The 17,953-nt window shown below is 40.6% G+C and overlaps 1 protein-coding gene across 1 annotated transcript in view; it reads left to right on the forward strand.

Annotated features, from left to right (window-relative positions):
• Positions 1-17,953, forward strand: part of Nlk (nemo like kinase) — a 131,082-nt gene that overhangs the window by 69,815 nt on the left and 43,314 nt on the right. The window contains exons 2-3 of the mRNA XM_085829772.1: positions 2,137-2,266; positions 10,020-10,075. Of these exons, the coding sequence (XP_085685898.1) occupies positions 2,137-2,266; positions 10,020-10,075 (186 nt within the window). The remainder of the gene's footprint in view (positions 1-2,136; positions 2,267-10,019; positions 10,076-17,953) is intronic.

The following is a 17,953-nucleotide window of genomic DNA, read 5'->3' on the forward strand; positions in this document are numbered from 1 at the left end:
TGGAGTAAAATGCTGCTTTGTGAAGTTTACCTTAAAATTTACATACGACACAGTAGTAGCCTTGAACCTGTGTAAGTGTTTATAGTGTGGGTTTACCAGAGAGCAGCTTGCTTACCACAATGGACAGTGGGATGGCCAGTAGTAAAACAAGTCGGGCTAGGAAGAACTATATGAAACCCTTGCTGTTTATTTCTAAGTATTTACTGGATTGGGCTGCTGAAGATACTAAAACTATCAAAGTAGTATTTGGCAGCCATCATAATAGCAATTGACTTAGGTATAAGTAACTGTTCTAGCCTAAAGGAGCCTGAGCAGACTGGAATACAAAGTTTAATCTAACATTTTCTTTCCCTTTTACTTATTGCCATTTCATCTTGTACTGTATTGAGATAGGGGAAGGGGCTTTCAGTTACCAGTCTGACTGTAGCTTACACTTGGTTTCTTCTATTTGACTTTCATACTTTATATGGACTTTAAGTGGTGGTGCAGATTTTGCTTTTTATCTCTTGTATCTTATATCAATCCCTGGACTAATTTAGCTATACTAAAAGTTATTGAAAACTCAGGCTAGAGACCATAGCTTAGTGGAAGGGCTCCTGTTCGGCATGCACAGGACTCCCGGTTTGATCTTTAGGACTGAAAGAAAAAAACAGCTTTTGTGTGGTGCATATCAGTCATCCCAGCACTCAGGGGGCTGAGGCAGAAGGATCAGTGCCAGGCTGACCTACATCATGAGATGCTATTTTGAAAAAAAGAAACTAAAAACAGATAATGCTTGTTTTGCCAAATTTTCCATCACCAGAATCAAGAGCAATACTCTAGTTCACAGATATGGGTAGGCATCCTTGAAAGTCTCATGAACACTTAGTAGGGTCACTAAGATAAAGGTGTCAGGTGTGACACTTAGACAAGTAGAAACAGGGATGCTTCATTTTCAGGAAGGCAGAATTTGGCGGGCGTTTGATTTTTATATAAACAGGATAAGAAAGTGAGTGATTATAGTTAATTGAATGGATAATCAGGTAATTGTACCCAAGATTATGATTGGCTGTGAGTCCCATATATGGTTTCTAGTGCTGTATCTGCTACGGAGAGGAACTCTCAGTCCTGTTCTTTAAAATATAATTAGTAACTTAGATAAAGGACCTGATGGCACATGGGTCTCAGTTTTAAGTGACCCAAGTCTAAGAGAGGTGATGAGAGCAAGAACTAACAGTGATCAGCAGGATTCTACCTTGGGTGAGCAGGGCCAGACATCAGCTGCCAAATAGCCAGTTAATGACTTAAAGCATTTGGTTTAATCGGTATGGATGGACTCGTCAGGAATTTCAAAGAACTGTTTTAAAAATGAGGAAATACAGTTCGGGAACTTGGTGGTGCGGGTGCTTAGAAGACTGAGATGAAAAGGAGCGTGAGCTGTTAAGGAGGCTGTAACCACGAGGACAGCGAGAGCTTGGAAGCAAAGAGAGAGCACCGCTATTGAGGACCCGAAGGCTCCCCACGCTAACACTGAGACTTCAGAGAAAGGGAATATCACTGTAGTAACTAAATGTACATCTGTATGAGAGAGCAGTTTATGTAAACTGTATTCCAATATCTCTTCAATGTTGAAAGTGGTTCTGAAAATACAATATGACAGGATTTTTATTGACCATGTTGTCCTATGCTGTTGCTTCCCCCAGTCTTGAAAACAGCTTTATTGCTGATATTCCTACCTCACTCAGGTGGGTTCTTTAGAGTATTGGTAGATATGTATGTGAGAGAGGGAGGGAGGGAGAAGGGCGGGGAAGGGAGAGAGAATATATTAGTTCTTTGAGGTAGGGGTCCCTCAAACTCACCATCCTCCTGCCTCAGCCTCATCTTAAATGCTAGGATTACAAACAAGTATCACCAGATTTGGCTTCAGATAAGGTTTTCTTTAAGAACACGGCAGATGAACCGGGTGGTTAGACATTCTCTGCCTATGGACTCTTGTCATCTTGAACACTGAACCTAAACTTAGCATCATTATGTGGATTGGATATTGAGTGGTTTAAGATACAAAATATTTGTCATGATCTCTGAAACATTGGAGACTAAGGTTTAGAATTGATTTCTCTTTTTCCCTTCCTTTCCCCCCAAATATTGCTTCTTCAGGTCAGTAACAGATCCAAGAGATGGAAAGAGAGTAGCACTCAAAAAGATGCCCAACGTCTTCCAGAATCTGGTCTCTTGCAAAAGAGTCTTCCGGGAATTGAAGATGTTGTGTTTTTTTAAACATGATAATGTAAGTGAAATTGGTGTTTGGGGGAAACTATTTTCTAGACCTACTTCATTGGCTTGTTTAAAAACAAGAGAGTTTTGGGGGCATGGAATAATTCAGCTATAGTTTATGCCAAGCTCTGAAAAACAGCTGCATGTCTTTGCTGAAGGGGTCACAGCAGATTCTAAGTTATGTTCCTTCCTTGGTTTGCTTTCTTTTTATAAGATTCTCTTTATGCCTCTTAGGCGTCATACATTTTCACTATTGAGATCAATAGTCTACAACTTCACAGTGTATTAATCACTTCAGAGTACAGTATTATAAAATTTGACTTGGAAGTTTGGAAATTAATTACACTCTACAGTTACATGATTTACACATAATTAGACCCCAAATTAGAAAACATCACACACATTAACTTCCAGGCCAGCTTGGAATTGCAGGGCATAGTCTATTTGTTGTTGTTTTTGTTTTTTGAGATAGAGTGGCTCTATGTAGTCCTGGCTGTCCTGGAACTCAGACTCTGGCCTCAGATCATAGAGATCCCCCCTGCGTCTGCCTCCAAGTGCTCCCCACACCTGGCTTGGGATGTCTTTTTGATTCCAAGAATTTAAGCTACTAAGTTTACACCCCCACTCTCAGAAAGGAACATTATTTGTGGGGAAAATAGTTTAGAAAGAAACCATAGCCAAGACTGAACAAATTAGACCCTTCCTGTGAATGAACCCTGAATAGATTTAAGTGAGTTATAGATTTATAAACTAACAAATTAATATTAAATGAAGCAAAGCAAATGTTGGTATTTAGTTGAGGAATAATTCCAATATTCAGCATAAAAATAAAGCATAATTGTACATGAGTAATTTAAGTTAAGGAATCATTGGCCCTTGGTTTTAAGTGTAATGTTTAGGTAAGAATGTAGGAAAAACGATTTCTCATATAAAGACAGGATAGTCCTGAAGGGTAAGTTAGAGCTAGTCTGCTTACAGCTGTTTAAAGATACAGAGACTCATAGGAAAAGGGGCTAATCTACTTTGAAAGACCACATCTCAGCTAACCCTGACTTACCTGGCAGACTCATGGAAAATTTACTTGGAGTTAGCATTGAACTGTTTTGTTTCCATGTGAAAAGAACTGCCTCACTCTTCACATGGTATTTAACTATTTTAATGGTTGTAATTAACTCTATCAAAAAAGATTTCTTGTATGTCTGTGTACTTGATTACACAGAAACCTTAATAACATCAGCCAATGATGAACTCCCATTCTCACTTTAAGAAAGAAATTTGCTTGAGTTTATTTGGTTAAACTAAGACTATCGTACACATTGTCTGGCTCACTGGAAGCTACGTGGCTTGACATGTTTTGTTTGACTTGCTGATTATCCTTCCTGAAATCCCTCCTCTCCCCTTCTTTCTTTCAAGATAGGGTCTCACTCTAGAATAGGATAGCCTCACACTCACGACAGTCCTCCTGTCTTATCCTCTGAGGGCTAGAATTACAGACATAAATTAACTTTTTTTTTTTTTTTTTTTGGTTTTTTCGAGACAGGGTTTCTCTGTGTAGCCCTGGCTGTCCTGGAACTCACTTTGTAGACCAGGCTGGCCTCGAACTCAGAAATCCGCCTGCCTCTGCCTCCCGAGTGCTGGGACTAAAGGCGTGCACCACCACGCCCGGTGAATTAACATTTTTTTAAACTTTTTCAAAAAGTGTTGCTGGGCTAGATAGCAGGCTATAGCTCATGGTAGAGCACTTGCCCACAGGTGAAGGCCCTGCCTCCGGCTCCCAGCACTGGGGAAGTACTTCCTTTTGTCCCTCAAAACTGTTTAGACTCATGTGTATTTGAGTAAGTTTTAAAATACCATTCAAGTTGCTGGTTTTAACTTTATAAATTGGGATTCCTAGATTTTGGAAATGTAAGTTAGAATGATGTCTAATACTCACTAAGTTCCTTATTTCCTAACTTACCCTGGGACCACCCCAGCATCAGAGAACAAAACTGCTGTACAATATCACTTCCCAGTGAAAGTATCTATGGAAAAGAAACATTTATTTCTAAGGAGACTTCAGAAGTTCACTTACTGAAGATCTGACTTTTAACAAACAAACAAACAACTGTGCTATCACAAGCTGTTGTTTGTCTTAGCTCACAACCCATGTCTGTAAAGTCATTAACTTGAAGAGATGTCACACGCCAAAGTGAGCAGTGCAAGAAAGGAAGCCGACTCCCGAAAGCCACACCAGTTGAAGCAGCCAGTTCTGATGGGGCTTCCAAGAGGCAGCTGCAAGCAGAGCTGGGTGTGCCCTGCGCTCTTGACAGTTTCTAGTGACGTGCCTTTAATTTGGGGAGGGTTTAAGTTTTCTTGTTTGCAAAATGGTCATGATAAAAGCAGAAATAACAGTCTTTGAATGTGGTGGAAATTGAATTTTTTCATAATACAGACAAGTAGACACAAACTCTTTTTGGAGCTCCTAAGCTCTCTTAGAAAAGTGCCTGTGACTTATGTAGAAATATTTGAAGTAAGGTATGAACATGGAGATGGAGAGATAGCACTGGCTTATTTATATGTAACCAGCTTCTCCATTGCTTCAGATCTATCTCCAAAGCATCTCAGGACCAGCATACTTGGTATATGTAGAATGCCAGTCTTCTTCAGAGGCAACTGATATTTGATGTAGCTAAGCCACGATTGGTCCTGAGGGGAAAACGCAGTAGCGGGTCACATGGGGGATCCAAAAGCTGGGTATAGGAGAACACAGTACTCAGGAGGCAAAGGCAGGTAAATCTCTGTTGAATTCAAGGCCAGCCTAGTCTAACAGACCCGCCATTGCTCTATGCAGTGAGGCCCTGTCTCAAACCAACAAACAAACAAACAAACAAACTAAACGACTGTCATTTTTTTGAAGGGAGTAAAACCAGCTGTTTTATGCATACTGTTTATGTGTGTCAGGAAATGCTAGATGCTCATGTACACTAATTCATTTATTTCATAAACCTCTTGCAAAATAGAACTGTTAGTTCCACTTTACAGAGAAACTTACAGAATTACCTAAGTTATTTCAGTGATCAGAGTGAAAAAATCTTGTCTGGCTCCAGACTCCATTTTCCCTAATTCAGCAAACATTAATTGTATATATCCCGTGTGCCTAGGCTACATTAGCTTTGGAGTTGGTCTCTACCTTCAGATAATGTAATGACTTTCTTAGCCTGATCAGTAGTGTGATGAGGTGGCATGGGAGGCTTGCCTGTGGTCACTTGCTTCCGTGTTTCGATGGACAGTCCATGGTGCCTACACAGACAGCCAAACGTTGAAGCATAGATCAGCGTCATAGATCTTACTTCAGACTTAGAAATTGGAATCTTTAGGGTTGAGACCCAGGTATCAATAAATTTTATAGTTTATGAGTGGAGATAGCCACTTACCATATTATTAAGGAAAAGTGAAAACTTGTGATAGGCTTAACAAACTCAACAATACTTCACCTTAAGACCTCTCCTTTACATGATACATATAAATTGATTGAAGTGAGTCATAGACTCAACTATGAAAAGTTAAGTAACACAATCTTTAGAGTAAATTAGCAGGAAAGTATCTTTGACTTTGAGATAAGTGGTCACTACTAAAGCTAAATGTATTATCCTAACGCCCCTTATAAGACAGACAGATACATACATCTAGCAAAAGACTCATGCAAGAATAGGAATGACATCTTAACTTAAAATAGCTGGATATTGAAAATTACATGATGAAATATTCCTTTCATACAAAGGAGTATCCCATAGCAGTAAAACAAATGAACAGCTAAGGCACTTAGCAACATGAGTAAATCTCACAGGCATATGTGAATAAAGGAAACTGGACCAGCAAACAGGGTGGCTCAGCCTGCTGTGAAGCCTCACAGCCTGACTTCAGCCCCTGGGACCCACATGATGGTCCCATGATTGATTCCCATGGGCTGACCTGACGCTACACATGCCATTGGCATAAACAGCAAATAAATAAATGAAAGTATAATGTTTTTTATTGTCTTTTGGGGGGAGAAGAGGGGCAGTGTTTGCTTTGTTTTGTTTCCTGGAACTCTCTCTAGGACCAGGCTAACCTTGAACTCAGATCCATGACTCTGCCTCCCGAGTGCTGGGATTAAAGGTGTGCGCCACCAATGCCCTGCTTGGTTTTTTGTTTGTTTGTTTGTTTGTTTTCTTATACAGGGTCTTATTATGTAGCTCTGGCTGGCCTGGAGTAAGTAACCAGGATGGGCCTTGAATTTACAGAGATCTGCCTGTTTGTTCCTGAGTTTCACCACACCTGGCTACTTCTCACTTTTTGAGATTTGGGGTTGTGTGTATGTAGGAGGGTACTTGGATTCCATCCAGGGCATCTCTACAAGTGCCTTTCTGTTTGCATCAAAAGGCTAAGCTTTATTTGATTTCCCCAAATAATTGTGGGGTCAAGAGAAACTCCCATCGGTTTAAATGGAAGAGTTACACATGAAGCTTTGTGTTTGAACTCTTTGTGTTCCATCTCACTTGCTCATTTACATTGCTTTGAGATCCTTGGCCTTTTCTGCCGGTCTGAGTACTTCTTTTCTCTGCACTAAGGTTAAACAAAACAACAAGCAAGAGTTTAAGCCAGTCAGTAGCCAGATGGTGTAGGCCACTATCTGAGGTACTTGTGGCTTTTCTGGTGGGAACCTCATCAGAATGGAATAAGGAAGCCTCATTCTTCTGAAAATAGGGCTGCCACTTCCCACTAGATAACCTCTAATTAGCTCAGATGGATCTGAAGTGTAAAGGAGCTTTGCCTAATAGACACTGTCATTTTTTGCATGTGTTTTCTCCCAATGTAGAATATATCTTGCTCAGGTACAGAGTTGAGAGCCTAAAAGATATCTAGTAACAGAATGTGACTCCTAATCACCTTCCTCAAGCGTCAGACATTCATGTTAATTTTTGTGTGTGTGCCACAAGTAGGAAAGTTGTACAAATTTGCTACACTGGCTGACTTAAGATTTTAAAATATGTAAAAATGAGGTAATTGTTTCCACATGATGAAAATTTTCTTTGTGAAGAAACTGAAAAATATTTTCTGCTGAAAAAATTCTCACTATAAGCATTTTAATTTAAAAGGAAATATACATAATCCTTGTAGAAACATCCAAACAATAAATCCCTCTGTGTTTAACTGGCTTCAACTTGAGGGAAGGCTTTTTCATTAAAGAAAGTTATCATTGAAAACCATTTTTTGTTTGTTTGTTGTTTGTTTGTTTTGTCTAACAGGGTTTCTCTGTATAGCCCTAGCTGGCTTAGAACCAGGCTGGCCTCAAACTCAGAGATCTGCCTCCCTCTGTCTCTCGAATGCTGGGATTAAAGGTATACACCACCCCTGCCTGGCTTGAAAACAAATTTTTAGAGACCAGGTCTCACTATGGCAGGCCTGACTGGCCTTGAACTCCTTGCATAAACCATACTTTTGCAAACTCACAGAGATCCAGCTGCTTCCATGATCCATGAGCTTTCACACCCAGATGTGGTATGGATCTTTTTATAGCACCTGCTTTAGATAATATACTTTTTATTTAAGTAAGGAAATGAGGGGGAGGGAACTGGAGAGATGGCTCAGTTGTTAAGACCACTGACTGCCCTTCCTAAAGTTCTGAGTTCAATTCCCAGCAGCCACATGGTAGATTACAGCCATCTATAGTGGGAGCTGTTACCTTCTTTTTTTGACATTCGGGTGTGCATGCAGATAGAGCACTTGTACATAAAACAAATGAGTTTTAAAAAGAGAGGAAGCAAGGAAATTGGCTGGGTAGTGGTTGCACAAGCCTTTAGTCCCAACATTCAGGAGTCAAAGCTCTTGAGTTCCAGGACAGCCGGGGCTCCACAGAGAAAACCCTGTCTCAAAAACCAAAGCAAAACAAAAAAAGAAAGAAGAGAAGAGAAGAGAAGAGAAGAGAAGAGAAGAGAAGAGAAGAAAGTTGTGAGCTTGAGGACTAGATATTTGATAGTGCTAAAATGAGATTATGGGCTTATCAAGATGGCTCAGTAGATAAAAGGCTCTGTCTGCCAGAGGTGCTGATGTCAGTTCATCCCCTGTGATCCATATGGTACAAGGATGGACCCGACTTCTGAACGGTCCCTCTGACTTCTCCATGCACACTGTGCCTCTTGTCAACTCACACAATACATACATTTTTAAATGTTTAAAAAATAAGCAGTTAGCCGGGCAGTGGTGGCGCACGCCTTTAATCCTAGCACTTGGGAGGCAGAGGCAGGCGGATTTCTGAGTTCAAGGCCAGCCTGGTCTACAAAGTGAGTTTCAAGACAGCCAGGGCTACACAGAGAAACCCTGTCTCAGAAAGAAAAAAAAAAAAAGCAGTAGATATAAATTAAACAGATATTTAAATTTTTTTTCACAAGGGTTAAGCCCTTAGATACCATCCCCAACATGGTAATAAGGAAATAGCTAAATGAGTAAAAACTGAACAGTCAAGAGTTTACATCCTACAATTAATTTTTTTTTTTTTGTAATTTTTATTTGAAAGAAATACTAACGTAGAGTTGATGCTTCAAATGTAGAGGTTGCAGACTTTCCAAGTGAGATGGCCATGAATTCCGTAACTAAGACTGGGTTCTGACCACATGGATAGTCTTCTTTTACCTGCTTTATAATATTCAAACCCTCTACAAAAGAACTACGATAAACCTGGTGCGGTAGCATGTACCTGTTAGCCCCAGCACTCAGGAAAACAGAGGCAGGCAGATCTCTGCATGGCAGATTCCAGGCCACCTAGGGCTGTACACTGAGGCCAGGTGCCTGTTTGCCTGCATGTGTGTGTATGCGGGAGCAGTAGAAAGTTTGTACTTGTGGCACACTGTTTCTTGCTCATCTCTTCTTAGTCCTTTGAGCCCAATAGTTCTCCTTAGCAAACTAGGTGTGACATCATAACCAGGACTCAGGGCATAGCTAAGGAGCTGTAAGAGCAGACTGCGTTATTTTCTACTGCTTTCTAAGGTGCTGGAGTTTCAGATGCCAAATGGCTGCTTCCTACTCCAGTAACTTCTTTCCTTGTACTTTGAATAAAATCCATCATATCTTACATAACTCGAGAAGATCGTGCCTGCTATGTCTTCTGCCTTCCTCTTGGACTTTTTACCACTCTGCTTTCTGACCCACTGTGCTCCATAACTGAGTACCTCTGTTTCTACAAGCTGCCCCCATACTGCTGCATTGCCTGCTCGGCAACTGACCAACTCTTAACCAGCCTTCCAGTGCTAGAGTAGCATTACTTCTAGGAAGTGTTTTCTCTCCCTTCCTTGGATTTGTCCTGCATAGCAGTAGAGGGCATGATTCTGTGTTGTGCGAGTGCTTGTTTCATACATCCCTCTCCTCCAGTCATGAAAGCAGGGGACTGCTTTGTATGCCCTGGTTATGCCCTGGTGTCTGGCAGGTGGGATGTGTGTAGTCAATGTTTGCTAGCAGAGGAGCAGTGGAATGGAAGGTGGAGATGTTGCTCTAAAAGCAACCGTGACATTCCTTTCCCACCACTCTCCTGAGCAGTGCTTGGTTATGTGTGATGCAACCCATTTCAGCTTAGCTAGAACCTCTCTCAGGTAGAAAGTTTATGAAACCATCTCAAGGATTATTCTATCTTAAGGATATAAGCCTTAAGCCATTAGTTAACAGCATTGACTTGCATTTGTGTCAAACTTTGTTTTCTCTTTCAGTCTCTAAATTTGACTTTGTGTCTTTATTTTTGTTTTTCTTTTTCTCAGGTACTCTCTGCCCTTGACATACTCCAACCTCCACACATTGACTATTTTGAAGAAATGTATCCTAACCAGGGAACGTGAAAGAAGGGGACATTTAAAATTATTGTTGCTTAGCCTGTTCTTTACTACCTTCTGGGGGCTCATGTCATGAATTACATTGTCTCATTCTTGCAAGCGTGGTTGAGTACCTGAAAACCAGGTAATTTTGAAATCCCAAGTATGCGCTGGAGCTCACTGTTACTGTTATCAGATGTTGTGTGGTGATGCAGATGGATATCTGGGCAGACTGTATTTAGTCTCCATGTAGTTTTATGTAGTACATGATCATTATCCCATTTTGCAGATAACCAAAGAAGCAGCTATGTCGTACAGGATCCCCATGGAATGGGTGGCTTTGCTATATCCAGCAAACCGTCTGTCAAGAGGTTTAATCATCTTGTCCTTGATTTTGGTACTTAGGATGGGGTGAAGTTAAATGTGTTCCGTGAGGAAAAGTGGTGGTAATGGTAGTGGAAGGAGCTATTACTTATTTAGATGTCAAACACATTAAGTTCTTTATACATATTTATTTAATTCTTAAAAATAAACTGCTATATGAGGTAGTATATTTATTCTCATTTCATAGATGAGGAAATTGAGACACAAAAGGTGAAGCTTGGCTGAGATCATAGAGTAGAAAGAGTTGGGATCGATGTTTAATTCAGGTTGACTTGAAAGTTTCATGTTCTCAACTCCGGCCTATATGAATCTCCCCATTTCGCTAATTGTCTGAAGATTGTTTGCTTGTATACAGAGTAATAATGAACAGTAAAATAGTACCTGTAGCAGCTTCTGAGACTGCACGAAGAAAAGTGAGATACAGATAAGGCTGTCTGACAGTCATAGTCAGGCCATTACAGTCTCCATTCCGCAGTTAACCAAGTGAAGCTCACCATAAAGATGGGGAATAATTGGGTGATGCTCTGAATATATGGTTTATTAAAAGTGAGGGGGCTCTGTGGATATTTTAAGCCTATTACACAAAAAGAAAACCAATTGTCTGTTACTCTTCTGATTCAACACTAAAAAATGACAATCTCCCCTCTTGACACTAGTTACAAAAACAGGTAATTCTATCATAGACAGTTGTCTTTGTTAATTTCCTTAGAGATGGGAACAATGAAGTGTTTCCCAAGGAAGAAAGAGCAGTATAGCTGGCTTGGGCATGAGGACACCTTATAAGTTACAGAACTGGCAGGAGTCCACACAGCTAGGGAGCTTCAGGATGATAAACCAAACTCCTGAGTGCTATAATCCTTGGTGAAATTTTAATCCATTAATCATTTATGAAATTGATGCTTTCCTGCAGTGTGACTTGGTACCTTAGCAGTACACACTCTAAAGAGAGGACTGTGTGTTGTCTAGCTCCTAGTTGATAAGAGAATCTTTGTCTACCTGATACTTTGGGCCAAACCATGCCTTATTTTGCAAAAGCATAAAATTGGCCCAGTGTGGTAACACACATTTATAATCTCAGCACTGAGGAGGCTGGGACAGGATCTTGAGTTAAAGGTCAGCCTGGACCATATCATGAATTCAAAGCCAGCCTAAGATAGATGGATAGATGAAGGGAGGGAGGGAGGGAGGGAGGGAGGGAGGGAGGGAGGGAGGGAGGGAGGGAGGGAGGGAGGGAAAAAGAAAAATTGCCTAAGTGTCTGAATAGAGTTAGTTAGCAAAGTGCTTTCTCACGGCAATTTGTTGCTTCAGGCAAAGGCATTTATTACTGCTTCCTGAAGATGGTCTGGAGAATGGGAGGTGCCAGTGGGAGTGAGCAGTGCTTCTTTCATTCTGCAGAAATTCCCTGTTATGCTCGGCCAGGAGCTACTTCTTTAACCTTACGCCTGCTGAGAAGGAAATCCATATATTACAAGGCATTTTTGTCGGCCAGAAGTATCATTCCTACCTCTTTGGAAATGAAGTCGTTGAAACCAGACATTTATATCAGAATGTCCTTTTTTAGATTCATATTTTGCTATATTATTGTTTGTATCACAGGTTCCCAAGATTCAGGGTTGGTGCACTCCCTGAAGAACTCGGAGGACTCAGGAAAGCTGTTATTCTCATGCTCACAGTTTATTATAACAAAAGATGACAGATTCAGCTAAGCAAAGGAGAGGGCTTATCAGGCAGGTGTAGGGTTCCAATTGTGCTCTTTCAGTAGAACTATGAGTTGTCCCAGCTACAATGTGTAACAACACAGGCAAGTCATACCAACTAGGGAAGCCCCTCTTCCATGGTATTCAGAGACTGTATTGTGGGTCAGTTACATAGTATGGAGCCACCCATATACATGACTTTCATCTCCAGCCTTCTTTCTCTCCCTTGGTAGAGGGCAAAAGGATACAGCATAACCCAAAGCCTCAGGCATACAATAACGGGTGCTTGCCAGGAATCACATTGTAAGCATATATGCAATGTGCCTTAGACAAAACCCTCAAGGATACAAGGATACAGTGGTATCAGACAGGTACTCCAGTAGCTCAGAGGAAATTTCCCAACCTTTGTCTGGAAAAGCAATGCTTTCACTATAAGAATGACCACACTGATCCCAGCACTGGGGAGGCAGAAGTGCAGGATGGATCTCGGAATTTGAGGCCAGCCTGGTCTACAGAGTGAGTTCCAGGACAGCTAGGGATACACAGACAAACCCTGTCTCAGCCCCCAACACACACAAAGTAGAAGAGGAGAAGGAGGAGGAACGGGGAGAGGAAGAGGAAGGAGGTGCAGAGGGGGAAGGAGGAGGAGAAGAATGAGAAAAATTAGAAAAAGAAGAAGAATCGGGCCTGTGACTGTTGTGCAGTTGTAAAGATTGTTCAGGAAGGCATGGTTAGCTTGGAATCCAGGATACTAAAGATTGGTGTTGTGGAGCAGCTGACAGATGAGAGGGCAGGCAAAGCCGTGGTTGCATGTGTGTGCTCCGCCTTTGTTCACTCTTTCAGTATTCTAAAATGAGAGTCTGCTTTTTGTTTTTCTGTAATACAAATGAATTTGTCATGACCTAAGGGGAAAATTTTTTTCTCTAGTTTCTCTTCAGTTGGGTAATAAGGAAAATTATATAAGAAAAATACAGATATATTAAAGATTAACAAGGTCTTAAATTACCATATAAATTGAAAATATTACTTACCTATGTCATCAACCCTGTCTATGGACTCTTAGAAACAGGTCCACTCATTATTAAATGTGGTTTTAGACAGTAGACTGTTTTCTTTTTCGGAGGATTGCTACGACATTGTGGATTTTAGAGTAGGTACTATTTTGGCTTTTAAATACAGTTGGCCCTCTTCTGTTAGTATGTCCAAAAACTAAAATTCAGGGCCGGGCGTGGTGGCACATGCCTTTAATCCCAGCACTCGGGAGGCAGAGGCAGGCGGATTTCTGAGTTCAAGGCCAGCCTGGTCTACAGAGTGAGTTCCAGGACAGCCAGGGCTATACAGAGAAACCTGTCTCGAAAAAAACAACAACAACAAAAAAAACCTAAAATTCAACAGACCACATATGGATATCTTCATGATAAATAGTTCATCAATAATGAGTATGCACATATTCCTTTCCTTATTTTAACTAAATATTGTGACAGCTATTTGCGTAATGCTTATGTTATATTAGTTATCCCATCTAGAAATGACTTAGTGAGAGAACCTAGCAATACAGACCAGTGCTTTGAACATTATTTGTCTGCGTAGGCAAGGAGGATCTGTGTAGGTTACACACACCATGTATTTGAGGGATGTTGGCATCTGATGAGGGGCCTGGAACAAGCTCATGCAGATACTGAGGGCACACACTGTATGTGGTCATGGCATAGTGCTATTAGAAACTGGTTTTGAGGTCTACTTGAGACTTGTTTTAGACAAGTTCTAAATATATAGCTGGATGTAATGGACTTGTTTGTTTGGGGATATTTAATTGAAGACATCCATATTTAGAGTCAATCAGTCTCTCTCTCCCGATTCTCTCTCTCTCTCTCTCTCTCTCTCTCTCTCTCTCTCTCTCTCTCTCTCTCTCTGCCCCGCCCCCCTGCTCTCACCGGTATCTATGTATACGCTTACTCATGCATTGCCCGTGTTGTGAGAAGAAAGGTAATCCTCCACTGTACATACTTTTACCACATGGTTATACTTTTTCTAAGCGAAAATGGCGATGTTGTGTTACATAATTTTAATACACAAACATCATAAAACCAAAAGTTCGGGGATTAGAGACAAGGTTCAGCAGTTGAGAGCACTTACTCCTCTTTCAGAGGACCTGAGTTCAGATTCCAGTACATACGTTGAATGACTCACAACAGTCTGTCTCCAAGGGGATCCTTGCCATCTGGCTTCCATGGGTACATGGACATGTAGTTAAAAATTATAAAATAAAATAAAATAATAATAATAATAAAACAAACCTTTGAAACCTAGTTAGAAGCTGGCCCTGGTAGCAGAGTCCTATAATCCTAGAACTTGGAAGAGGAAAGGTAGAGAGAGGATCAGGAGTTCAAAGCCAGCCTTCACTACATGTGACCCTCTCTCAAATCTTCTACTGTCTTTCCACCAAAGCCCTAGTTAAATTGTTTTAGAATTCTAGAAAATCTGAGTTTTACAAGCATTTTGATGTAATCAGATGTACAGGATCAATATATAGCTTTTTTGCAGTTGATTATTTGCTTCTCCAGACAGACTGAAGCTAATAAATGATTATATTGGTGCCTTATAGGAATTTTGCTTAGATTTTTTACATAGTATGCAAATTGAGATTATTTCTTCAAGCAGCTAAAAATAGCTCAGTATGTAGATTACTAATTGTTTACACACCTGCCTGTAGAAGGCAACAGATGCAGAAGTAGGAAGTTCCACTATAACTTCAGCGTTACTTTATTTTACATTTGTCTACTGTATGAAGTGGGCATGAGTACATGCATGCCACAGTGCACAGGTGGGAGGATAGAAAGAATGTGCTTCAGGGATCCAACTCAGGTCGTCAGGCTTGGCAGCGGTGCCTTTACCCACAGGGCTATCTCACCAGCACCACAGCTTTGAACAGAAAGTATCAGTTTGGGAAGTATATTGACTTTATTAAGGATTATGTTACTAAACTAACAAGTTATCTTTGAATGGATTATGGTTTCTGTTTTGTACTTCTACTTCTGCTTCTGTTAGGAAATCTGTATGAAAATAGTTTGCACCTTAATAACATTTAGCTACTAAAATTAAACCCAGAGAAACAGTTCTAATTGTGTGACCAAGAACCAGTATTTTTTTCAGCTAGGATTCTGCACTCTATGCATTAAGGGCCCTTAAAAGTACCGGATGCTTACTGGATTGTAAGTAAATAAATACTAATTTGTTTTGGGAAAGGCTCATTTTTAACTTGAGATATAATCTTAATGTTTTGTGCATAAGAGTCCACATACTGGCTTTTGGACATTAGGCTTGGGCATTGTGGGAGTGTTTAATGATAGGGGTTTCAACCCCTTGAAACCTCTAAGAGATAGCTAGCTCTGTAGCCTCTGGAGAGCCCAGGAGCCAGTGCAGAGAAGAGCCCACCATGAGGTCCGCGGGTAACCGCACTCTTCCACACATCAACAGTGCAGGATGCATTAGAAGTCCACCCTGGGCGTTCTAAAGAGACACAACACATTTACGTTTTTGTTTTGTTTTCTTTTGTTTGTTTTTTTGTTTTTCCAGACAGGGTTTCTCTGTATAGCCCTAGTTGTCCTGGAGCTCACTCTGTAGACCAGGCTGGCCTCAACTCAGAAATCTGCTTCCCTCTGCCTCCCAAGTTCTGGGATTAAATGCGTGTGCCACCACTGCCAGGCTAGAATTTCTTGTGTTCTGCAAGAATATGCATTATTAGGTACAAAATAAACATTTTAAGTGATTTAAAAAAAAAAAAAAAAAGAATCTCTGTCCTATGGATTTTGTGATCTGGTGTAAAATTTAATCGTAAAAATGATGATTATAATATAAGTTGAAAAGTATTATGATTTACAGAGACTGGGACTGATAATGCATGCCTATAATTTCAGCACCTGGGAGGCAAAGGAGCAAGGATTAGGTTCAAGGCCAACCTGAGTTACTTGCTGTCTTGAGAAACAAACAGGTATAGTGAGGACACAAGATTTGATGATCACTGGTTCTATTTTAATTTTAAAGGCTGAATTACTTAAAGAGCATTTGTTGATTTTAATACAAAAGCTCTCGCTTAGTGTCACCAAGCATGGCCCTTTACCTCTGAAGCATTAGACAGAAGTAGAGACAACCACAAGAGGAATATAGCAGAACAACCAAGGACTAGCCAGAGTCCCACTTAGTGATCATTTTATCTGCATCTGCTCTCTCATTTATTCACTCACCAAAGGTATGACTTTAAACGAATTTCTGTGAATACAGACTTTCAAAAGAAGTCTGATGTGTCCTGAACGTTTTATTCCTATCTTCACTTTAAGATGAAGAAACTCAGATCTGGAGAGATGGGTCAGTTGTTAAGAGCACTGACTGTTCTTGCAGAGGACCAGGTTTGATCCCCAGCATCTGCATGGCAACTCAGAACTGTGCTAATTCCAGTTCCATCCACTCCAGTGTCCTCTTCTGGCCTCTCCAGGCACCAGGCACACATGTGGTATGCAGGCAAAACATTCGTGTACATAAATTTTAAAATTAAAAAGGAAGAAATAAAATAGCTAGCTAATGGTTATGGTAGGATGTGCCAGAAGAATATAGACAAGTGATGTTAGAGTTTAAAAGGCAGGGAGGGGAGTTGGCATGGCTTCACACAGGAAAAACAAACGTTTCAGATCTTCATCAAAGGATAGGAAGAATTTAGACAAGTGGCATTGAAGAGGGTGGATATTCCAGTGGAGCAGCAGAACAAACTGTAGTCTTTGTTTGGCTAGAGATTAGCATGCCACTTGTTAGCTGTTCCAAGCTGGGCCTAGGTTGAATGTTTCCAGGTTATTAGCCTCCTTCTAAATCACAGATAGTAAGGGTTCACACAGATGTGCAAACAGGGCAAGATAACTTTGCTTGGAGCACAGAGATAGTACATATTAGAAAGGGATACACTGTTAAGATGGACAACTGGCCACATGCAGGTAAGTTCTTGAGGGCCACAGCAGACAGTTCCCTTTTCATGGGGCCTATAAGAAGGAGAGTTTGGTTGCTAAGGGGTGTAGTTTGGGTGGTTCTTTATTTTGATAGATTAATTAGGGACACAGTATGCCTTACAGTGCATGCACCCAAAACTAATGAAGGCCAGATAAGCCTTTCCATTCTTTATGCCCACATACATTGAAAATATACCTGAATAGAAATTGTCCAAATTTGATTGTTGTTAGGGGCAGAGATGCTTACACGATTGTTCAGAGGGGTGTGTCTATGCAGCCCAGTTCAGGTAGGAATCTGAGAGTTCTGATGTAACTGGGTGCATTGTTTGGAATGGGGGTTATAGGCATAGTCAGATATAGGGTTCAGATTGGAAGAGGTGGGAAGCTTATGACCAAAACCAAACATGGTCCCTGGTTACTAAGCCTATGCCTGCCTTCCTCATATCTATTGTGTTGGGAGTAAAATCAATATATTTTGCAGCTTGTAGACAAATAATTTTCATCTTTTACTCTGAATGTATTAAGAGATCATTGAAAATCTCAGCTTTTTGTAAATGAAAACTGTAGTATAATAAAATGTTGCCAGTGTAGATAGAGGCTCTTTAAAAACAACAACAACTATTTTTAGGTGGTTAGGTATTGAGACAGATCTCATGTAACCCAGGCTGGCCTCAGACATGCTTTGTGGTTAAGGATAGGATGGCCTTGAGAGATTTTCATCCCACTGCCTCCACCTCTCAGTTGCGAGATAAAAACGTGCTCTCCCACTTTGTATTTCTAAAATCAAACCTAAGACTTCTTGTTTTGT

Source organism: Mus caroli, unplaced genomic scaffold (assembly GCF_978045245.1).
Source record: "Mus caroli unplaced genomic scaffold, Mus_caroli_1 scaffold_13, whole genome shotgun sequence".
In the NCBI taxonomy this organism is placed as follows: Eukaryota; Metazoa; Chordata; class Mammalia; order Rodentia; family Muridae; genus Mus; species Mus caroli.